Source organism: Podarcis bocagei (assembly GCF_964188305.1).
Source record: "Podarcis bocagei genome assembly, chromosome: 8".
In the NCBI taxonomy this organism is placed as follows: Eukaryota; Metazoa; Chordata; class Lepidosauria; order Squamata; family Lacertidae; genus Podarcis; species Podarcis bocagei.
In genome coordinates, this window is record NC_138133.1 from 53043331 (window position 1) to 53068775 (window position 25445).

General features: G+C 37.9%; 1 protein-coding gene across 2 annotated transcripts in view; it reads right to left on the reverse strand.

The window, feature by feature from the left end:
- Positions 1-25445, reverse strand: part of RB1CC1 (RB1 inducible coiled-coil 1) — a 47961-nt gene that overhangs the window by 11785 nt on the left and 10731 nt on the right. For both annotated transcript variants that reach the window (XM_081204334.1, XM_081204335.1), the window contains exons 6-18: positions 23595-23797; positions 22215-22650; positions 20783-20953; positions 16107-16291; positions 15244-15430; positions 15060-15141; positions 14271-14332; positions 13524-13627; positions 12630-12756; positions 8667-10573; positions 2238-2391; positions 1300-1408; positions 963-1203 (exon numbers count right to left, since the gene is read on the reverse strand). In XM_081204334.1, the coding sequence (XP_081060460.1) occupies positions 963-1203; positions 1300-1408; positions 2238-2391; positions 8667-10573; positions 12630-12756; positions 13524-13627; positions 14271-14332; positions 15060-15141; positions 15244-15430; positions 16107-16291; positions 20783-20953; positions 22215-22650; positions 23595-23797 (3968 nt within the window). The remainder of the gene's footprint in view (positions 1-962; positions 1204-1299; positions 1409-2237; positions 2392-8666; positions 10574-12629; positions 12757-13523; positions 13628-14270; positions 14333-15059; positions 15142-15243; positions 15431-16106; positions 16292-20782; positions 20954-22214; positions 22651-23594; positions 23798-25445) is intronic.

The following is a 25445-nucleotide window of genomic DNA, read 5'->3' on the forward strand; positions in this document are numbered from 1 at the left end:
TTATACCAGGTGAGTTCTCTTTTTAGTTTTCACATGATAACACAGTTCAGTGAAAACACTTCCATGTGCTAATATAGTAGGGATGTCCAGAAGAAATATTCTGGACCTTCCTGGCTGGTTTGAAGAGGGGGTTGCTTTGGGTCAGTGGCTTGTACTGACTTGATGTTTCACTCTGGATCCAAGACATAGGGTAAAAACCAACAACTCCTATGACATCTACAGTATAGTCTAAATTTTCATTTTTTTAGACAGAATTGTATATTTATAGGCACAGTAGTCACTTCTGAGGGAATGAAGCTCTCAGATTTTGGACCCTTTAAAGTCTGAGGTGTTTTTGTTTTCTAAAAAGAGGTCCAATGATTTCCTATGTACTTTTGCAAACAATTTCCATGAACATGACGAAAAAAGGAGGAAAAGGTGCCAGTATATGGTGCCTGCAAAAATTATAGAAGGATGGTGGACGGGTTAGAGTTATGAATAAAGAAAATTATTTGAGGCATTTAAAAAAGAATATTGTTCTCTGTTCAAATTTGCACCAAAGTCACATGCTGCCAAAGCCGAACAAGGTGTAGATGGATGTGTTTTATCCCTGACAGCAAAATAAACACTGTAACTGGAAGGAAAAGGAGAATGCCGATAACCAAAGAAATAAAGATGTCATTCACAAAACTATATACTCCTCTCTCTGTCTGTCTCTCTGCCTAGTGTTTTCCCATTCCTGAAGAGCTTGGAGATGTAAAAATGTATCAAATCAGATCAAAATATAAATACAAATTCCCTCAAGAATTCCAGGTTGTCCAAAAGCCTTGCACCCACAGCCTATTCACCTCAGATTTGAGTTGCTTCACATGACAGTGGAGTTGGGGGGGGGCATTTTCAAACATTTCAAATAAGAATAAAAAATTCAAAACAATGCCTACTGACATTCAGATACATATCTATTTCAAGATTTGTGTACTAACTTTACAGCCATCATGCTTGTTTCCAGCGTGGAATCCATTTTTCCTTCTTCTGTGGTATCTGACGTTAATCGCTCAGTTTCTGCTGTAAAATCAGCTGCACAAGCTCCGGGAGGTTCTGAAGGAGGAGGTAAACAGGCTGGTGGAACAAAATTGCTACTTCTCAGCTTATTAACCTCTTCTTCAAGTTTCTTCTTCTCTTCGAGTAAACAGGCTCGGTCTTCAGAAAGACTTTCAATCAGATCTGAGCAAAAGGCAGCCAATAAGTAATATTCAACATTCTGATATTCTGCAGAGCAATTAATTGGATTCAAACTACATGTACAAAACATTTGCTTACCCTTATCCCTTTCCTGCTGCTGTATTATTGCTTTTAATTTGTCACTAAGATCATTTATTATGTTTTCCTTTTTCATTTTTTCTCTTGTTAGAACAGTGTTAAACGTCGTCTGAAAATACAGAATCAGCATTATTTTAAGCAATACAATGTACATATACATGACATGAAAAAAATAAATAGGTACTTTTCAATCTCTGAAGAGGCTACAACATACCAGCTTTGGCCTCCTCCCTCAGCAGCCATCTATCAGAAGCCATTCCATCAGGTACAGGAGAGGGAGAGAGGTAAGACTGAAAGACTGGGAACTTTTGGCTCTGCTTCTTCGTATTTTTTAGTTCCAGCTTGCTTTCCCCACCTCCTTCCCCATTCCTTTTCTTTTTTGTGCTATACCTCATTAAAACTGTGAGCTGCAGGGACTGTCTTATCATCATCAAAATTTGTAAGCTGCTTTTTGAGCCTTCTTTGACTAAGCAGGGTAAAAATGTTTTCTTGGAAATAACAATTAATAGTGATTGATTGATTGATTGATTGATTGATTTTACTTTTTAGAAGCATAAGCCCAGAATGCATCCAATTTTGATGTTCTCCAAGCTGCTCATTTGTCTCTTTGCGCCAGCATCTTTGAGATGTAGTGGCACAATTGCCAAACATGCAATGGAAGTTGTTTGGGACACCAGTGAAAACTCCACTCAATTGAACAGGGATTGTATAAGAACAAGCAGTGGCTGTATGTGACATGTCAGAAAACCAGTACTAGCCTGAAATGCTAGGCAATAATCCCTTTGCAAGCTAAAGACATAAGGAAACCATCAAAAGGTCCTGGAATTCTGAGGAATGAGAATTTCTAAGAAGGCTGTGAAAAACAATGGAGCTCCCAGTTACTTTAAAGCATCCTCACAAGTGTATCTAATCTGAAATCTTGAAACAGCCTCGTCTACCTGCTGTTCTGCAGTGAGTGATGTTCGAATGTTTTGCATTTCCTCATTTTTTCTTTTCTCATGTTCTTCAAGCTGCTCCAAAAACTTCACCTTTTCTTCCTGAAGTTTTTCTTGAAGTTCTGCAACTAAGCTTGATGCAGATGATTCAACCGAACTAGGAAAAGGAAAACATTGAAAATTTAAATGACCAGCCCAGGATGGTACGAACAAACTACAAAGGGAAACCTTAAACCTCAATATCACTTTATCTGGTGTTTCCCTAGTTAAGAAATTCAAAATTCTGACTAGTCAAGGGGAAACATTCCTGATAAATGTATGAAAAAGCTTTTCTTATTTTTTTAAACAAACACAGCAGCAAGATTCTTAGTGCACGGTGTGTTTGCCTTCTTTTGCTTGACTTTGCAGGAGAAAGTTCAGATGTTGTGCAAATAATCAGTGTGTTCATGGAAAGATAGGAGAGTAAAAAAACCAAAACACCTAAAAATGAAACTAAATCTTGGTTATAGGAGGAACAATAAATTCAGTTTCGATCTAAACTTGCATTAATCCCTATATTACATTATAATGGGATTGCAAAGATGGAATTCACTATCAACCAATTTGCTGCTCTAAAGTCAGAGAAATTCAAGAGTTAATAGCTGTCTAAATATACCCTACTACAATAGCAAGCATGGGAGCCTTTGTGAATCAGGTACACCACCAGCATTATTAAAATGCAAAATAATCCAGCTACAGACACATCACACAGTGGTCTTGACATGCCACATAGGGAGCACAATGTATATTCTGTTTTAACAAGGAGATGGGAAAAACTCTGTAAGAAATGGATCTGCTTTCAATACTGTCTTTCTTAAATAGTCTCCAAGATTCATTTCTCATGTTAAGACAGATAATCATTCTATTTGTAAAGTAACGTATTAAGTAAGTCATTTCAATTACACAGTAAAAACTCTGTTTATTGAGATGATAGTACGGAAACACTTCAGTCCAGTATTACACAATTCCCACACAATTCAACAAACTCAACTCATGAAAATTACATTTAGAATTTTAAATATGATGAAACAACTTGGCACTAAGCACATTATGTCTTGATGTGGCCATGCCTCACAAACTGGCTTCATCCCCAACAACTGAAAATGTATTATTTTTGCTTTTAAAACTTTGATACCAATGAATGCCTTCCACAATCCCCTGAGAATATAATAAAGCTCGATTTTTTTTTAAAAAAAGTTCTAATCTACAAAATAAGGCTGCAGCTCTGTGTTTATTTCCAGATAAGAAACAAAATCCATGTGCCTCCCCCCTTTCTCCTAATTCCAGGACTTCTGCCAAGGTTACTTTCAAAGAATCTCAGCCTAGCATTATGTTCAAACGAGGAATCCTGGTTAAAAATAAACCCTGCCCTTCCTCCAGCATGCATAGTTCCTTTCTGTCCTCATAACAACTCTGTAAGGTATGTCAGACGGACTCAAGATCTGCCAGGGATCTTGGAACCGGCCTCCTTTCAGTCCTAATCTGACCCTCTAACCAAACAATGGTTCACCACTGTTTGCTTCTAGTGCTTAGCACACCCAGTTGCAGACATGAGAGAAACTGGAAGCTGTATTGTCCCACCACATTCCCACCTGTCCCCCCCCCCAAGGCATTCCTGCACCCAACTATATATACATATGCCCAGATAGGTTAGTCTTTACCTTAACAGTTGCCTGAGCCTGGCTTCTTCTCTTCTTGCTCTATTTGTCCCCAACAATAGCCTTGGACTATCTCTACAGAGCACAGTGCTTTAACCTTCTAAGCAAAGTATTACAAGGGTTTCCTGGTGATGTTAGTCCCTGATTTTGTTGGTGCACATCCTTGTAGATAGGGACAAATAATCTTTTCCTCTGGCCAAGAGGAGTGGTGAGCAGACAGATACTCAAGGATCTTTGCCATGGGGGCACTGGCTCCACTCAACCATGCCCCCAAAGCTTTGGATTGCCTTTATCCCTAGCAAGCACCCCAGATTACTCCTGCATCAAGTGGTCTAAAGTTGTGTACTCTTGGAATGGAGCAAAAGAACAGAGAGTTCTCTCCCCCCCCCCCCGGAGTAAAAGAGAGAGAGTATAAACAGATATATACAGATTTATATAAAATAAAATCTCCCTTGCATCTATCCTATCTCCCTGGACTCTGAACTCACTCTTTGCTGATTAAAAGGCATGGGGTTGCCCATGTGCAGAAATAATAAGACATTTTCATATCTCCCCCGCCCCCCAACCGCCACTTTGTGTCTATACAGAGCATGACTGCATGAAATTTCACCCTAGACGGAGAAAGCTGGCTCAACTACTAACAAGATCATTGAAGAAAGTTCCTGTGGCAGTCCATGGCCCAGTCTGCACTATGTGAAAAGTTCCACACAAAGAGAAAAATGCAGGCTGCCTAAAGAAAATCATTATGTCTGACTTGACCTGCATGTAACAGTTTTGAGTACATAATGTCTTGGATTGCTAGTTTGTTGTTGTTGCTGCTGCTGTGGTTTTAAAAAACCTTTACTTCATTAACCCATAATACTTTAATTTACACGGTCAAAAAGACTTACATTGTCAACAGAAAAAACTTAAATCCATACTAAAACCAACATAAAGTAGATATAAAGTATCAGCTAAAGAACCTTGAAACCAACTAAGTAGTTGATCATTAATAAAGCTATCTTAGACTTACTTTTCATTATTCATGTTGAACAAACTATTGACTCATGGAAGAAAATACTTTGAGTGGAGATGGAGGAAGTCAAAGTCTAGCTAGCTGAGTAGGTCAGAGTTGTTGGGCTAATAATGTCAAGGTTGTGAGTGCAGGGTCCATACGAGTTGGGTTGGGTGGGTGGAAGCCTGTGAGATTTTCTTTGGAGTAGAATACATTGTCCACCTGTGCTGGACTGGGTTACACTTTTCCTTATGGCACATTTTGTAGCTTTGGAGTGCTCTAAGATCTGCCACTTACTTAACAGCCTGTGACATCTGTGGTACAAAGTACCTGAGGCTGCTGCACAATTTTGTGGGTTGTCCAGATACCACTGAATTGTAAGATTTTTCTATGAAAATTAGGGCAATCTGCATTTTAAAAAACAAAGATATATGATCTAATTTTGCATTGGTGGATGTGGGTTGTTGTTTTTTGGTATTTCATAAACAAAGCTAAAAAATGAAACTGCCAAGCTTGTCTAATATTTATTTTCAATTGGCATCAATTCATTGTTAATAAACAACTTACAAAACAGGCATTTTTTGCCATGGAAAAATAACCACCCCACATCACTACTGTTGTGAGTGGTGGGACTCTTTGGTGGACAAAGACTGGGTAATTCAAGCTCTAATATCATCCAGTGTGTAAACTACAAGGTGGTGTACATGTGGCTGCAACTGAAGACTACTTGGAGGACCTTGACTATTCCAAAATAGATCACCAAGACCATTGAGCAGAATAGATTTCTTTGGTTTAAACTAGTTTCCCTAGCTCCACTAAAAAAACAACAATGCTGACTTAACCTATAAAGCCACACACGGCTTGCAGTCTGAGGAATAGCCTGATCGCATGTGAACATGTTCACTCATTAATATTTTCCTCCAAAGCCCTTCTCTCTATTCCCCCATTAATAAAACATTGAAAAGCAGTCAGTGGTATTGCATTTGGTTGTATGGGTCATCTGTTTTAAAAAAAACACAGTTGAGTTTTCCACTAAGCCAGTAGAAGCCCCTTGTATGAGCCAAAACAGCTTCTTGGATTTGTAGCTCATGTTTTTATTCATTGCAAGCAAATTTTTCTGTCCAGAGAAACTTGGTTGGAAAAATCACACACCTATGCATACACTTCTGTTTCTTCTTCTCCTTCTTCCACTGCCGCCACCCCACATAATCACCATGCTACTAGTGATCACTTGTTGGAAGATCAGCATGCCTGGATTTAGACCCTCAACATCCCCACTCCCTAGGTGATCAACATTAACAAGCCTGATTACCACTTACAGACATATATGTAATTGCTCTTCTATATGCTATCTAATGAAGCGAACAACAGAAGAGCTCTTTCAGTTGCAGGTAAGCAATTGTACATAGCGCTTTCTTATTTCCTGAGGAATGCCCCTTCAGGCATGAGCACTGCATGTATTCAATGCATGAGCATAAATGTCTAATTTATATAAATTGACTATCATAAATGGTGTAACAGCCATAAAATAAATATAGGACATCATTAGACTGCATGATTTTTAACAACTTATCTTCGCTACTGAAAATTAATAATTATAACAAGTATAAATACTTAGCTCTATATCACATCACATTTGAAGATGGCCCATGATATTTCATTTGAGGAAAAGAACATAGGTCATATGTACAAAGAACCTGTTTAGAACATAATTTTAGTTCAGGCTACTTCTGAACTGTAGAAGTGAATACATTTGCCAGATTTTCAGCATCTTAAGTTTTTCAAATATCTGGGTTTTATTTTGGTTGTGACATTGTAGTCTCCAGTGATCTTCGTGAAGTCACTTCAGGCCTCCCAGAAATAAAATATCAGCTGCTCCACTAATCACTTTACTTATAGAAAAGTTGAATCAGTTACCACTATTATTTTGCAACTATATGCTTCAAAGGGTAGGAAATGAAGCCTGAAGTATTTTCTGGAAAAAGTCTGTTACTGCGTTCCTTGAATGCAAATTATGCACACTACGAACGTTCTTAGAATCTTATGTTCCAATTTTAACACTGGTCAGTACTTAGAACTGTGCTTAGGTAAACAAACGTATTTTTGTGCCACTTTAAAGACTATTAATATTGCTGTTGTATTCGTTTTCATGAACCAGAGTCTGCCATCTGACTAACATGGCAACCCTTCAGGAACAGTTCACTGTATGGCTCTGTTAGAAGTAACGAGAAACCACAGCTTGTTGCTGAAAAATGGACTGTATTGAGGCTTGGGCTTCTACACTCTCCTCTCCCTAACAAAAATAACAGTGGTTCCCTGTGACATCCAAACTCAAATAAAGGTAGTTTGTTTAAATGACAGCTTGAGAAGCCACAGTTTAACCTTTGCTTATTTTCATTAACCAAAGTTTAAAACAAATTACAGTTCTTAAGAGTTCTGAAGATACTGTTTAAATTTAAACCAGAAGTTTTTGATCTCCTTTTATGGGTAACAAGAGGGGTGGAGAGGGAGAACCAGGCCTATGTGGAGTGTTCAAATTCCATCCATCAATCAAAAGTTCAATTTCACTCTTGGATGGGGCAGCTTCAAAATCTTTTTTTAAAAACCTAATTCCTAAAAGATATCTGGGGAATAAATGAGTCCTGTGAATAGGAACAAAAACAAGTGCCACGGTTTTTAAGCAGCCCTATAGTTATATTTTAAGAGCACTTTTGTGTAGTATTTTGTCCTTGGTAAACTGCCAGACTGATTTTTAAAAACTCCCCCATGCTGCTTTTCCATTAAAATCAAATTTTAAAAAGCCAGAATCTCAAATGATAAAACTCAGTGACTCTTAAAGCTATTTGTGCGCAGCCAGAAACATTGTTATGAATATCACTTTATGCTGTCAATGACTGATGTTTAAAAACAGAAATATTCTTCCATCATTCACTTAAGGAATTCAGTCTGCTCAGCTTGGACAGATGTATCACTTCCATCTGGCATTCAGTGCAAACTCCCCTTCATGATCAATAAACATTATGAGCTGGATCCAAAGGTTCCCTTTCACTATGTGGAGAATTCCTTTACTAGAAAAATGAGGGATTCTGCCCTATCAATCAAAAAGAATTTTGAATTTAGATGTGACAGTTTTAAAATAATGCACATTGTGCTTAAGTAATGCTGCAAGATTGTGTGAAGGTGCTTCTCTTATCCAACAACTTTTCACCCTAGGGGAAAGGTAATTTTTAAATTCTTTCTTACACACAGCTTGTGTTTAACATAGGGACTCCAATTTCATGGGGTGATTGATTGATTTAGGTCCACCTATCCATTGGAAGATAAAAAAGAAAAGATCTACACCCAACAGGATGATGTGAAAAGCCGTATTAAGGAGGTTTGAATGAAGTCCTCAACTCAGGAGCTTGAACTATCTAAAAAGAAGCAGAAAAGCTCAGCATTTTTGCAATTGCAATGTATACTTACTAGCTTGAATACAGAAGTTCAATAGAAAAAGAACTACGTGCTCCTGAGCATAAGTCATATAATGATGGAATTAGGGATTGGTTTGAGCGAGGGGAAAGGATAAACACATCTAAGGAGACAAGATGCGTCTGAGCAAGAGCAGGAACCATTAATCCAAGAATAGAGAAAACCTTCTATAGTTTGAGATTGCACTTACTCAACTGACTACAAATTATATTAAGCACTGTTGGTTTATTTTATTTCATACATTAGAGGGCAACTTAATTCATACAGTACCTCTGATTAACTTGCATCTCTAGTTGCTGGATTTTCCCCAAAAGTTCTTTTTCAACAGCTTCCCTTTGCAATTCAAATTCTTTAAGGGCATTTCGGACTGCATCATCTTTTTCACAGTTGAGCTTTTGAACAAGCAGTTTCCTGTCCTGTTCATGGTTAGTTAATAGTAGCTCTTTTTCTTCTGCAAACTTACTGATAGTGGCTTCATATTTCTTTTGCTGTTCACACAATACCAAATTTTCTTCTTTTTGCTTTTCTAGGGCACTGACTTCCAATTCTAGCTTACCTTGCAACTCTGTTATTTGTTCTTCCAATCTTTTTTCTGCTTCAAGAGCTTGTTGGTGCAAAGAAGTTACTTTACTTAATTCAGTTCTAAGCAAATTTGTTTCTTCTTCATGCCTATCAATTAATTCTGAAATGCACTGATCTTTCTCAATTGTCATTAAAGTTCTTAGCTCTGCTAGACCCACCTGATATTCATCATTATTAATTTGTATTACATGGTTCAAATTATCAATCTGTTTTCTTAACATTTCAGTTTCCTTGTCAATAAGACTTTTTAGATTATCTTGCTGTTGAGTTTTGTTTTCTTCTAAAAGTATTTTCATTTCATCTGTTTCTGCCTCTTTCAGTGCAAGTTCAACCTCTAATTTGCATCTTAAGTCAGACAGTTCAGAAACCTTGACCTTTAATTCCTCAATCTGTTGTTCTTTCTCATGGACATTTGCAGCATGAGTTTCTTGCATTTGTTCAAGTCGGAGTTTATTCTCCTTTTTCAACTCCTCTAAGCAATCATTGTGTTTAGCCATTAGTTCATCAAATTCTTGTGTATGTCTTTCCTGTAGATTGGATTCCAGTTCCTTTAAGTGATCTTGCTCCAAAGTCTGAAGTTCTGCTCTCAGAAGCTGCATTTTTTCATCGTTTTCAGTATGAAGTTTTTTCAAACTCTCCATCACCCTTTCACGTGACTCTCTTAGTTCTTTAATTTCACAACTCTGATTCTTCATTTGACTTTCCAATTCAAGCAATTTTTGCTCCTTTTCATTTTGTAAAAACACAACTGCTTCCTTTTCATTCTTTACTATTGCAAATTCATTATCTTTATCATGCAAAACATCTTCAAGACCTTTTAAGTCACCTTTTAATTTTGTGATCTTTTTTTTGTTCTCTTCACCATCTTCAACTAAAGTATTCATTTTGCTTTCATATTCAGTTTTTACCAATTGCAGCTCTTTCTGGTGTTTATCTTTTAGCGTTTTTTCAAGAGAAAATTTTACTTTTTCTATAATATTCTTTATTTCTATTGAAGTACATTTTAAAGAACTGGAAAGGTCACATTGTTCTTTTTCTACAAATGTTCTAAAATGACAAAGGTCTTCTTTTATGTTTATTAAATTTAACCGAGATTCCTCGGCAACATCTCTACATTTTTCCATATAAACATTTAAAGCAGAATTTTCTAAAGCTTCCGCTTTTGCACATATATTTGTATCTTGCATCCGCCTGCTGTCAATTGCATTGATGACTGAGGAATAGAGAGACTCCACCATCATTTCTGGACTTTGAGGATCACTTATCACATTCGGTGACGTTAGGTTTTCTTCTATTATGAACTCATTAACCGCTGACATAAAATCAGATTCTGGACTTTCTGCCAGTGAGTCCAAGTCTAATGACCCTTGCTTAAGGGCTTGTTCAATGCTTGGATGGGCAATCGTTTCAAAATCAAATGTATGAGCATCAATACTGTCTGGAGACAATTCTTCTAAAGGACCTGGGGGGCACACAGGAGGGCACAAAGGACCATGAAGACTGAGTGGTGGAGGAGTTCTAGGAGAGGTAGCAATTGTTGTACTTTCCATCCTTGGTGTAGTGACAGACTGTGGTGAGGCTTGACTGTTGGAAGCCTAGAAGTATAAAACACAGGCCAGAGTTAAAATACTATCGTTCCATAAACATAAACAATTCCTAAGATAGGCCTCGAGCGGGCTCCATACATGTGGCAGGATTTCACATTAGAGAAGCAGGAATTCATAAAACCTTATGACATCTTACTGGCAGCTATAGGTAGCAGAAAGTAAAACCATGGTTAATCCAGGGCACACCAGCAAATCTCATTTGATGCATCTTCTGAAGCTGCCTCATTCTTGCATCCCATCAGAGTTCCTTTCATTCTGTTTCATCCTTACTGTTCCTAGCTTAATTTTTCTCCCCCCCTCTCCACTTTTATATCGTTTCAGAATATTTGAAACGGACAGTATTTTATCTGATAAAACATAAAGGAATTTCTAAACAACTTTTTTCCTGCTTGCATACTTTGGAGAAAATAACCCCCCTTCCAAACTGTCCAAAAATAAATTGGTATGCTTATGCTCTATTTCTGCGTGGATGTGTGTGCATAGTATGCCGAAGTAAAATGGGAACTATTTTTACTTCCTTTCTAAAAAGGGCCTGGAAACTATATGCTTGTTGTACTAAAAATAAATGTTTTTATATGTATTGAGAACTAACATCAAAACCAGTGGGGTTTACTTCTGAGTAGACTTGTAGAAGACTAGGAATTCTAATCTGAGGTAGCCATAATGCTATTTGTGGCAGGGCAGCCTTTATTCTGAATCAGTTAATTGAGAACATTTTTGTCTCTGGCTCCATCGACTACCAACATGCAACCCACAACATTAAAAAACGTTGCCCACTCCTGTGCTAGAACATTATGTAGTAAACTGGTCATAATTAGTGTATGATACAGGTCCTGAAACACTTGTCAGATGGTAAATTACATTACTCTGAATTACCGGGATTTGCCCGTTTACATGCATTTATAGAAGTACAATTTTATTTAATAAGTGAATCACATAACACAAAGATATGAATGGAATCTAGCCATGATCACGCTCTAATTTCTACCTTAGTTTCTTTCAAGCTGTATCTCCTTAAATTAATTGTTTATTCAGGCTTTATGCTGTGTTGACAAAACAAGGTGCAAAAACTGAGTTCAGAAAAAGCACACTATAACTAAGAAGTGGATTCTGCTTCATTATCACATTTTCTTTCCATTCAATTAGTATTTTAAAGAAAAATATTTCCAATATTAGCCATGCAAGCCTAATTTAGGCTTGTAGCAAAATGCTTCCCAGTTAATATCAATAGTAAATTCCCAAGAAAAAATCTCCTGAGAATCAGAAATATGAACAGAAGCAGCCCCTATAACAATGCACTGAAAAAGAACACCAAGATAAATATTTTACAAATTTTCTCCTTGATTTAAGTCTCTCCATATGTTACCTTTCCAAGAAGGGTGGTGTAATAAACAATCAAAGGACGGACCCCTGATGAGGTGACAAGCTCACGGATTTGCAACAGATGCTTTCAGAAATACATAACTGACACTTAACTATGTTTAAACCTGAAACGTTTTGTGATTAAGTATGTTACTTCAAATAAATGTTGTGAATAAGAGGTCCTAGGTACTTCAGAAACCCAACACTTAAGCACCACAAAATATCTTTGGAGGTTAGGGAAAGCAACTTTTAGCTGACTGTTCCAGTATGTCCAATAAGTTGTGTTAACTTTACAAAAAATAGGAAAGCATTTAAAAAGGTCTGTTGTTTGGCAAAATGCCAAGATTTAAAGGATCAAACCCTCCTAGTTTCTCAATCAAAAATTTTAGGGCAGTTGACTGCGATATTATATAAAGTATGGGCAATAAGCTGCCAACTGCAGGCAGTTTGCCTTCTTGTAGAGACACTCCACAAGAAAAATTTACTGAAAGTTGGGTGCTCTCAGGAAAGGCCGGGAAACTGAGAAGCAACTTTTTTTTGTTCTTGTTCACAAAATACATTTCTCAGAAATATTCCTCACCGATTCACTTCACAACTTAGTTAATTTCTAAGTAATTGTGTTTAGGATTGGCATTCAACAATTTACCCATATATAAAAGTCACACATATAATACAATGGTACCTTTTGTTCATTCAGCAGATCTGTAATGGTCTGTGACATTTCATCCAAACTTTGTGCTGCTTTGACCAGATTATGTAGAGCAAGTACATGCTGGTGGAGAGGTTCGAAATCACAAAGTATAGGAACCCTTAAAAATACAGAGTAATTAACACAGATTACATTAAACAGATATTAACAGATTACAAGTGTTAACTGCATTTAAGAATATTTATATATAAAAATATACCACTTAGCATATTCAAAATCTTTAAGTAGTTTAGCGGTCATGGGGTTGGGTGAGTCCCACGTTGGGCAAACATTGCAAGGGGTTTGGACTAGATGACCCTCGTGATCCCTTCCAATTCTACAGTTCTATGATTCTATGATTTACATAAAACAACACAATATTCAACAAAATTTCCAAACTCTAAGTTAAAAATGACAAAACACAACTGTATTATCACAGATAAAACCAAACCATGCACAAAACAAAAATATACATAAAAATCAAGAGCCAAGAGTCCCAAAAGACATTTTAAAGATGTTTAAAAGTTCACAACTGTCTCTGTCTTACCAGTTATTCAAAGGAGGGCAATCCTGTGCTATCATGAAAAGTCCTGCTGCCACAAAAGTGTTCAGTTTGAACCCTAACTGCTAAAGATCAGGGATTCTAATACATAGCCTCTAAAACTAGGTCACCAAACCATACAAATACCTGGCCAAAGGAAATAAATGAATACTATAAAGCAAGGCTAGCTATGGCAGATATTATTTTTTTCTCTGAGCCACCTTACTACAATTTTACTAGTTTATTGTTATGGGAACCACTGCCAATCTACTACAAATTGCCCAGAGATCTAGCAGTAGATCCCAATCTATTTTCTGCTTGCCCACATGCTTAGGAACTCATTTTACCTGAGTAATGGTTGGACTTCTGAAGGACAAAAGGACTGCAAAAATTGCAGATCGGATAATGAGATATCAGGAAGTTCACCATCAAACCTGCGAGGTTTTCGGGTCTGTATGTAAAACAAATCAATGAGAACACGATAAATAGCAAAATAGATTGGACAACTGAGATATTTTTTAAGCCCGTAAATAAAGACCATTGAGATATATTTTAATTTCCATTTATCAGTTGAAAGACTGTGCAGGGAGCTTGAACGTCTCCTAATCACTAAAACAGCTGCAGCTGAAAGTAGGAACATCTGAGGCTTGTAAACAAATCTACAAAAGTAGCTTGCCCACAAATAAATTTGTTAAACAAATGAGCAGATATTTCTAAGAAAATAGTATTCAAGGTTTGAGAAGCTTCCCAACCTGGTTGCTTCTTCTGTGCCTCAGACAGGGTAGAGACTATTTATAAGCCTGAAATATTTGTCTACACTTTTAAATGAAAATATACACAGAAATGGTTACACTTGATGAAAGATAACTAATCTATGCTACCAGAGCAATTATTCTAGGGAAAGTATAATATTAAATCAAGAGGCAGAGTAATCATTCTATGCCACCAAGAATCTAAATACCCCCTTCTTCACAAGCCAGTTAATACAAAAAGTAGCTACACACTTCCTTCTAAATTCAAATTATACTAATTCCTCAAAGTGTTTGGGAAAAGCCAAAAGTCTTCATTAAAAATAAAAAGTATGGTATACTCACACAAAAGGATGGGGGCCAGGCATCAAGTCCCCTGAACAAACGATTTCTTAGAAAAGATTTCCCTGTTCAGAGAAATAAATATTATTTCATTTATTCACATATGTGTATATGTATGTGTATGTCTCTATGTGTGTGTGTACACACAACAAAACAAACAACAATGGGGGAGGATTTTTTGGGGGAGGGGGGAATGAGCCCAATGCATTTCCTAACAGTTCTTTCTCAGGACACTATTAAGAGGAACAATATAGAACTACATTGCAAGTTATTTGTGCAAATTTAACAGGGACAATTTCCTTTTATTTTTTCCATGTATACCTATAGATCTCCTTTTTTCAACTTTTACATAAAAGGTTATTTCATTGTATAATTCAGGTGAGGGGTGGGAGAGAAGGTCCAAGGGCAGCTGTGAAGAATCTTTGGCCCTCCAGGTGTTGCTGAACTACAATTTCCATCTGCCCCAGCAAACATGACCAAAAGTGATGCAAGCTGTAGTTCAGCCACAGATGGAGGCCCACAGGTTCCTCACACCTGGCCTAGGGCAATAAAGCAAAGGGAAGAAAGGAAAGAGAAGGGATGGTGGTAGTTTTCAAAAGCATGAAATGATCTAGTTTTTATCTGCACACAACTAGTTCAACATAAGGAAACAGTCACAAAATGCTGCAATTTAAAATAGTCTTTACATGGTAGCCACAATGTATGACCTAATTATTATTCAGAGATAAAAGTGGTGTGTGTATCAATGTTACAGGTTTAAGAATGAGAGTGAGAGAGAGAAAAAATACTTACTAAATAACTTTCCAAAAGATTCCCTTTTGGCCTTTTCTGCATCATAAAGATGTTTCCCATCTTTTATTAAAGCAGCAGCCCACTATAAGAAAAAATATATATTTATATTAAACATACATACACAGTCATGTTCCCTCCTCTAGTCTTCAATCTGAGATCTAGGTCCTGTACTCAAGTTGCTTACCTCCCTGTAGTGTTTTACAAACATCTTTCTCCTTACAACTTCAACAACAGCCAAGCAGTACATCTGAGGGACATTACTAAGCTTTTCTACAATCTTCACTCTTTCTAGCAGCTCTGTTACGAGACGAAGCAACGCTTGAAGTTTCTCTCCATCCTGGTCAGCATGAAGCATTACAAAGCAGCACCACCTATGGAATGCAAAGTTTCACTGTAGCATACTGAATTGTTAAGAGCAATAAAATTTCTCCACCAGATGCTTCTACCAGAACCTCTGTTTCCAGAATTGTATCAGTTTGCTCATTTGTAAACAAAAGAGAAGTTCTCTGTTCATTTTCTGCCAAAAACCAGAATATAATACAGAATGCCAAAAACCATCTCTACAAATCTACCTATATTTGCTTATACGGCATATTGGTCAAGCTTCAATGGCATGGTAAAAATACAAAAACAAAACACGAGATTCTCATACAGTTGATTTAGGCATCGCGTACCAAGTTCAAGATCCCAGAACTGTCCCAATAAGTCACATTAACAAAATTAAATCTAAATTCAGGTTTGACTGTCAGATATGAACTAAATATATTTCTTGCACAAGACTAAAAGCAAGCCCCCACCCAAAAAGAGATGAGCGAACTTTACAGATATCTCCAATCTTAGCACCTAGTACTTAGATTGGTGATAACAGATCTTTATGCTTGACATAGCAGGCCATTTAGTTACTGACCATTACGAAGTGGAGGCTTCCCATCCCTGCATAAAAACATAATTTTAGAAGCGTTGCATGCATGACAGGCTGGTGACAAAAAAACAAAACAAAACAAAACATGGTTGAGGAGCATATAGCACTGCAGCAGCATCACTTACTTCAGCCGGACTTGTAGATTATTTGCAAGTTCTTGTTTGGCAGTAGTACATTTCTGTTTAATATCTAAAAGTTTCCGGTGGTTAGTTAACATAATCATCAATTGATTTGCATGACTCAAGCACAAATCAGGTAATACAGAAGGATCTTTCAAGTTCTCTGCTCTCTTCTGATTAGCCAAAAATCCCTATAAGAAAACAGATTTAAAATTCATTGTTATAGCAAGATATGAAAACAAAAGCAGGACAAAAACACTGCCTTTTATAAGACATCTGAAGGCAGCCCTGTTTAGGGAAGCTTTTAATGTTTAATAGACTATTGTATTTTAATATTTTGTTGGAAGCCGCCCAGAGTGGCTGGGGAAACCCAGCCAGATGGGTAGGATATAAATAATATATTATTATTATTATTATTATGCGTGGTCTTCACAGCACATCACTTAATTATAATACATCTGAATGCTCCCTGATAGCCCAGATCCATGCATATACCAAAACCAAGCTAAACAGTGTTAGTTATTTGAGCTGTCACATTTAAAACAAGATATTGTGCATTTTATAAAGAAACACAATTCAACAGACAAAGTAGGACTCGAACAACGGCTTCAAGTTACAAAAAAGGAGATTCCGACTAAACTTTCTGCTGGTAAAAGCTGTTTGACAGTGGAACAGATCCCCTCGGAAAGTGGTGGACTCTCTTTCCTTGGAGGTTTTTCAGCAGAGGTTGGATGGCCATCAGTCATGGTTGCTTTTGTTGAGATTCCTGCATTGCAGGGGTTTGAACTAGATGACCCTTGGGATCCCTTCCAACTCTACAATTGTCTATTTCTATGAGCTTGATGTTTCATTTGTAACCCATGCTGTGACACTGAAATGATGATGGGTGGTATAAAAATGGAAATTAATACATATTTATTTATTTATCTTGTCAAATGTTCTGCGCCAGCTTCATATACACAAACCAAGGACAAGAACACTATTCAGATCATTTAGTACTCCATGCAAAATGGGCACATCTTCTGCAAACCATAACTTAATTACTGGCCTAGAGTAAAAAACCTCATTTGTTAAAACCTACTTATATAACTGCATGACATTAAAATAGAACATCGGTCAACAAGACTAACAAGCCATACTGTTTTGTCACGCAAACTGCTAATTTTAAAACATATTTTTCCTACTGTTTCAAGGACCTTGCTCCATTTTAGTGAATTATTACTAAAAGAGTTTCAATTATGTTTTTACTTCTGCTACAGGGCAATCTTATGCCTACTCAGAAATAAGCCCCACTGAGTTCAATGGTAGTCCCAGGTAAGCATGTACAGGACTGTGGACACAGCTATATAATGAAATTGCAAACTACAAAAATTCTGCATCTTATTTACATGAAGTAGCTTTTTAAAAAATAATAATGATCCATGGTTAGCTTCAAAGGTAGCCAACAATAAAAATTTTAAACCACAAAGCAATAAAAGCAACAAGAATAAGACTGTCCATTAAAAACTAAGGAAAATATTATTGTCTTCTTTTAGTGCCAAAAGGTAGTGAAGTGGGCAGTAATGAAATGTTTAAGGAAAACATTGCACCATCAAGTGGGAGTCGCCACTGAAAAAATACATTGGACAGCTAGTAAACATGTGGAACTACATATGAAATCATTTTATATTTATGAGGTGAAGCTGAATATTTGTCTTCAAGAATTATGTCCCACATAGTGATTTCAATTAACACAAATAGTGGCTGTTGAAAGCTACACACAAGAGTGTGTCAGCTGTGGACACAGCTGTCAATGGCAGGATTGCTAGCACATAACCAGCTGATCGTTTGACTCCTTCAGAACTTCAGATGTCTCTACATAAATATGGGAAAAGGCATTGTATTCTACATATAAAAATGGCTGGATTTTGAATAAAATATAGCTCTTTATATTCATAATACAAAGATTTCAAAGAAAAGCAAACAATCAACACTGTATTCTTTCTAGTGACAGGCTTCAACCTTTTTATTTGCCCAGGGATTTTAAATTGCTGTACTTTTAACTGGCTGAATACAGTGGTACCTCGCAAGACGAATGCCTCGCAAGACGAAAGTTTTTCGTTTTTTGAGTTGCTTCGCAGGACGAAAACGTCTTGCAAGTTTGTTTCCTTTTTCTTAAAACCGTTAATACCCAGGGAAACCGTGCTTCGCAAGACGAAAAATTCGCAAGACGAAAAAACTCGCAGAACGAATTAATTTCGTCTTGTGAGGCACCACTGTAGTTTATTCCTCTCAATTTTCCTATATTTTTGTTTCACAACTTTTAAGTTTATTTCAATATTGCATTTAATTTTTATGTATGCCACCTGAAAGGCATTTTCAGATAAAAGATGTGATATATGCATTATTGAAATAAACACAACCAAATGAAAGTAACAAAATGAAAGTAAGTAGCACAAACATCTCTTCAGCTTTACATTTGATTTAGGAGTTGAGCGGAAGTAGCCTTATTATGCATTGCCACCTACTGACCATATTGATGAAAATCTAATGGATGAATTTATTTATAAAATCAAGAACTTATTTTTATTTTCACTCTATGTCATGCACAACACACACAGCTATGTGGAAAATTAAAATAATATTGCCAGCATTTATTAATGGATCCCAGTTCCACAAACAGGATCCAATCCAGTTCACAGCCAATCGTTCTCCCTGCTTTGAGGCAGCAGCTTCAACACACCCTCCTCTCACAATAAACCTATGTGGCTCAGGGTCACTGTGACAGAGAAATGTTTATCAAAGAGTAAAATCAGGTAGCTTAAAGCAAGCAATTAATTACAGTTGCTACAGGAGCAACAAAGGTGGGGGTTATGGGAGTGAGAAACTCGAATCCCAATTGTGCTATAATATTGTAACCTGCCCTGGGAACTTAGGGTGAAGGACACGAAATAAACAAAATAAATAATGGCAACAGTGCTGGAGCCTGCTTCACTTCCAAGAAAGAGAAATGCAGAGAACTGGCGCCACAGCATGCTTTACAGCAGGGGCACATGGCACCATCAACAGATCTTTATCCACAAATCTCAGTGACTAGGATACAGGAGGAAGAGGTGACTTCTCATATACCCTTGTCCAGAACTGTAAAGGCTTTTTACACCAGTAATAAGAACTTGAACGTAGCTCAGCAGCAAATTGGCAGCCAGAGCAATACTTTCAACAGAAGCTTTATACGTTGCCTCGAAAAGCTACCATGCAACAGCCTTTTTATACTAGCAGCAACTCTAGATGAAATTGAAGGACAGACCCATTTAAAGTGGACTATCGATCTAATAGTACCATTGTGTGTACCACTGTCACCAAACTACCCTTGTCCAGAAATGGCTGCAGCTGGTGTTATCAGCTGAAACTGGTAAAAGGCATTTCTAGATGCTTGTGCTTCCACTGGCAATGCTGGATCAAGGATCAACCCCCCACGTTATGCACCTGTTCATTCAGAGGGAGTGCAACCCCATCCAGAAGAGGCAACGGACCAGTTTTCATATCCAGTATCCACTCACACACAGGGCCTCTATCTTTGCTGGTGTTTCATTTCAGTTTGCTGTTCCTCAATCCATGAACTGTTTCAGGACTTCCACAGCACCTCTTGATTCAGATGTTACCGAGAAATAGAGCTGTGCTTCAATACTTCCTAATGACATTTGATCCCACTGGCCCCTTATACCATGGAACTCCCAGGGGACTGAAAGGCATCACCCAATGCTACCTTCTGCAAAGAAGCACTCCCTACTCCTAAACCCACAGTGGTGATCTGGTGGTATCAAAGGCCATCAAGAGATCTAACAAAATCAAGAGTGTAACCCATCCCCACCCCGGTTTCTCTCTCATGTGACTAGAGCTGGTTTGGTCCCCAAGCAGGCCTGAATAAAACCTGGAACTGGCCTACAAAATCTGTCTCATTCATGAGTGCCTGGAGTTACTCTGCCTCCACCCGAGATGTTGAGACCCATTTTGCTGCTTAAGATGAAACAAGAAGTACCTTTACCTGCCTAGCTTCTCTCACTGCCGCTTCTCTGCCAGCCCTGACCCTGACACATATTTTGGGGGAGATCTCACTGAATCACGTGAGATCTTGCACACTCACAAGATCTCATGTTATTTTAGCCAGTACAATGGTACCTCCAGTTGCGGACAGGATCCGTTCCAGAGCTCTGGTCGGATCCCAAGGTTTCAACAACTGGAGGGACCACTTCTGTGCATGCACGTGTGGCGAAACCCAGAAAAATACTTCTGGGTTTGCCACATTCGCATCCTGAAGGATATGCAACCTGAGATGTGTGTATCCAGAGGTACCACTGCATCAGCACAGATGTGGCAGGGCAGCTATGGGGCTCTGCCTTGGGGGCTTCTGTCACCTGAGGCAGCCACCTCAGTTTGCCTAAAGGCACAGCCAGCTCTGCTCCCCTCTTCATCACCTTTCAAAAGACAGCTGTGTCTTCCATCAGAAGGCTAGCTTCCAAATGCATGTTCTGATAAAATACAGCACATTTCCTAGCCTCGGTTGCACTAATCTAGGGCTTAATACTAAATTATAAAATTGTGATACTTTAAAAATAGTGACATTATTGGGGGGGGGGGGAAATACAGTAGCCTTGGGAAACAATATCATCCACCTGCCACTCACATAAAAACTGAGTCATTACCTGAGCAAGTTCTTTTTGTTCATTTACCAGTCTGCTACAACTAGCTATCATCTGGTCCAATGCATAAAGCCTGTCCTCAAGTCCCTTAATGGCTTTCATGTTCTGATTATCTAATTTGGCAATTGTTTGTCGACAGTCTGCCAAAAAGGGCTGAATAATCCTTGGATCGAGCTGAAAAACAAAAAGGCAGTTGACATGAATAACCACTTTTTGTGCAAAAAATACTATCAATGGATCATGGAAAGATAATTTCACATATGTAACTTTAGAAACCAAAAGCTTGAAAGATTTTAAACTGCAGATGAAAATGTCATCTCTAATATTAGTTCTTTAAACCTTCTGATTAACAACACAATCCAAATGCATGTTTACTTGGAAGCAAGTCTCACTATGCTCAGTGGAGCTTACTCCCAAGAAAGTGTGCACAGGATTGCAGCTTGTTTCATTTGAACAAAAAAAGTCTCCAAAATATGCTTCTTTTGGTCTTTTTTCTTAAATCAGGCCTCTAAAGCTTTCAAGCCCATGTACCATGTATCCATCAGGTATGTGCATTGTTCAGACGAATCTGAACTAAATTGGGCAGATTATGAGAGATTTGGGACTTGTCCAAGGTAAAGTGGGCTCCCTCTGAAACAATTCCATTTCAATCTGGTTTCAGGAAGAAGACTACTCTGGTCACCTTGGTGGACGATCTTTGCTGGGAACTAAATAGAGAGAGTACCATCCCTGTTGGTTCTCGCAGACCTCTTAGAAGTTTCAGATACCATCACTTACAAAGTGCTTATGGACTGCTAGATGGAGTGGGACCATTTTGCAGTGGCTCCAGTCCTTCCTAGATGGAAGATTTCAGAAGGTAGTCCTGGGGACACTTGCTTAATGCCTAAGGTATCCCACAAGTTTCTATTCTGACCCCATGCTACTTTTTTAAAAAAGAAATGCTAACAATGGGAGAGCCTCTTTTCCCATAAAAGAGTCTTAAAATATATTTCAGAGTTAACATCATGGGCATATTGTGATAATTTAGTCAATTCTGAAGTGGACCCAAGGCTCATTTCCATTTTCTAACAATGACAATAGCAGCAAGTGGCCACCCCTAGCCTCCCAGAAGATGACTGGCTGCTGATACAAGGAAAAGAATATTTGTTCATTACAATTCCCACAGGGAGTGACCATGTTAGAGTGAAAACAATATCATTCATGAACAGTGGGAACCTCGCTCAAACCACAACCACAAACCACAGCAAGATCATCAAGCAATGTAGGAGTAAGAAAGAGGATTGTACAACTATTATTAAAATCTGATTCATAACTCCTGGTAAGAACATCTCACTGTATTCCTATGAAGAATGCTTAAACTTGTAGCAAGCTGGAAAGCCAGAATGCAAAAATATTAGAAGAGAACCCAATGGCATTATTTGAGGCATTAACTTACTCTGCTCATGGAATCAAAACATTTTCTGACCAAGGATTCAACATCATTAGGTCTATCTTGAACATTTATCCAGTCTAAAAGTGAGACATTGAAAGAAGGCAGATCAGTCTCCTTAAGTTCCACTGAAGCATCACTGTCCTGAACAGAAGGATTTTGACTGGCTTGGCTGTTTTCATCCACTTTTTCGGAGGGTGTGCCATCTGGGATTGCATGCTCTACCGATTTGCAAAATGATGCTAACAGCGATTGTTTGTTCATTTTAAGCATGTCAGGAGAAAGTGCCACTTCAGCTGACTTCTCATTCTCAGTGTCTTCACTTTCTGTCCCACCACGTTCAGCAGAAGAATCTAGTCGTTCTAAACATTCCCGGTAACTGTGTCTGGTTAAGCTTTCCAAGAGTGGGATCTTGGCCATTATCGAAACAGCAGCCCCTAAGCTTGAGAAAAGAACACACACACAAATCTATTAAGTACAAAGAAACTGAGGTACAGTGGCAAACATAATTTAAAAATATGCTCTCAAAGGTGTCTTCAATACAATTTAATACTCAACTCTTCAACTTTTTCCAATTAAGAAATGCTTCCTTATAAAATTAAATATTCAAACCTATTCTGAATTGGACTATGACTTGAGCCTTATTCGGATGTTCATTAATTGTATCCATGGAGGGGTTGCAGTGACCCTGCTCTCTCCACTCAACCATCCAACATTATGAAGGAAAGTCTGACGGGAAACTGTAACTGCCTCCAGCTGAATGTGGGTACAGTCTCCCATGTGACTGAGAACCCTCTGTAACTGGGGTTTGCTGAATGTGATTACAAGCCCCTTTCAGAAAGGGCAGCAGGGAAGGGGCAGGGCTGGCACATACAACCCTGTGGGTACTCCATGGATTCAATTCCTAAATTCTTGAATAGGATTATTTTTTACTAGAGCTAAAACTTTTACGTATGCATGTGCAACACTATTTAGCAAACGGTTTCAGATGAGCCAGTGTAGTGTGATGGTTCAAGTGTTGGACTACTCCTTAACTGTGAAGCTCCCTGGGTGTCCTTGAGCCAGTCACGGTCTTGCATTGGAGTGTTGAAGAAAAAAAGGTTAGGAAAACTTACATTTTTTTTTACAGTGCAATCCCAGTACATATCTACTCAAAAGTAAGAATTCAGTGAGATTTAAGTTTGGGTTTATAGCCTTAACTCCAAAATTAAACCTCTATAAATAATACCATTAGCACTATTTATTATTTCAATTAGTGCAAAGAGACTGGAACTGGATTAAATTTAATTTACTGTAAATGTAAAAAAAACTCCATAAAACCTTAGTTTTCAGTAAAGCGACTATGCAGAGGTAGCTTCTTACTGAGGAGTCTAATGGCAAACCTACTGTGTAAGTTTCAGCTTAATATCATCTATGGACTGCAGGTAACTTGAATATGCATTTTCAAACTTGAAAAGCAGCTTTTGGTAAGAATATGTGCAATCTTCCAAATTTGCCATTATGGCAGCCCAGCCTTGGTGCTGAAGATGTTCGTCATGGACTAGGCCTTCACAGAAGGAACAAAGTTTCTTGGCAATCTCATACATTTCCTGTACAAAAACAACATAAACGTTAACGTGTTAGTGCTCCAGACATACATATCAACTTGTTGCAAAACATGATGCAAAAAACTCTGACATTTTCAAGTTAAGATATATGAAACACTAAAAGCATTTATTAGATATTCCTTAGGAGGGAAATGATTCATTGGTGCAAAGACAAGATGTGCAGTAGAAGGCCCTGCAAAAGGAATCTGAGTGAGGGTAGTTGTCCTGGAAGGCTCAGAACAACACAGGCTCAAATGCCTCACCCCCTGCAGATCCGTCGTCTGCCTTTTTTAACTAACAAGGTGATATGTTGTGCAATTTCCAAAGCCAGCCAACACATAGGCACTGCATGTTTTGTTAATATGCAAGAAAGCATCTAGCAAGAGCAAGAGAAAAATCTCCTCCAGCCTATGCTCCATCTTTTTTAGATATTCCCAAGTCCTGGCTAGGTGCCAATAAGCACTTCCTACCTACTTCCAGACTGTGTAAAACGCCAAGATCCTCTCTGATTGGCCCTCATCAGTACATCAATAACACCCAGTACTACTTTTCCATAGCATGTGAATCAGGTGTGGTGCTGCTGAAGTGAGCTGGGTGAGGGTCAATAAACTAAGTTTGACTCCTGCTATGATGTTAGTTCTGGGTAAGCACCTGTCCCTTGGAATGCACTTCCAGCGAACATCAGATAAGCACCTATTACATTGGTATTTAGGCACCTGTCAAAATCTATTCACTTCTGTCCGAGGGGTGATCCACCGATGTTGATGTATTCATCAGTTGATGTATTAGTCAGATATACTGACCTGTAATTTATTTTGTATTTGTTTTCCGAATGAAATTTCATTCACTTCATGTTGTTGATTGCTAAATTTATTTCCTAATGTTGGTGGCAAAATTTTTTTGGAAATAAAACCAACTAACTTCATTAAATATGATAAATTATCCTCTTTTCAAAGAGCTCAGGGTCACTGAATGAAGATGACCAGCAGCAGGCTCAGGACTAACTAGCAAGAAGAAGTACATTTTCCTATAGTAAATGAAGTTTATGAAATTCATTGTCACAGAATATCATGAATGCTAGGGTTAAATAAATGTTGGCAGGACAAATTGCTTTGTTCAGAGGTAGCATAACTTTGATTACTAGCTGTTAGGGAGAAACATGATATGGCTATGAAGGAGCATAGGAAACTCCACCAGACTATTTGTCCATCTAACCCAGTAGTTACTTTGACTTGGAGAGGCTACCCAGGATTTCAGAAAGTGTTTTCCCAACCTCCTGCTAGGTGATCTTTTAACTGAAGATGCCACACATTTAACCTGGAATCTTCTGCAGAAACTGAGCTATCAAATCACCCTTGTCCATCACATGCTACTTGTTCAGCTTCTTTGAAACATCTGACTGACCACTTTTTGATGCACTTTTGGAATGTACTGGATCCCACAGTATCAAAAGATTTATCCACCCAATCAAGGCAAAATGAAATCTGTTCTTAACAAACCATCTAAAATACCTAATTGTAATCATATTTATTCCATAAGATTTATATGCCAACTTTTAAAAAAGCCTCAAAGCATTTTACAGAAAGTTATGAAAACCCATGTAATTTTCATGCAACACACATATCTATTTGCACGTCCATAAATAGCATAA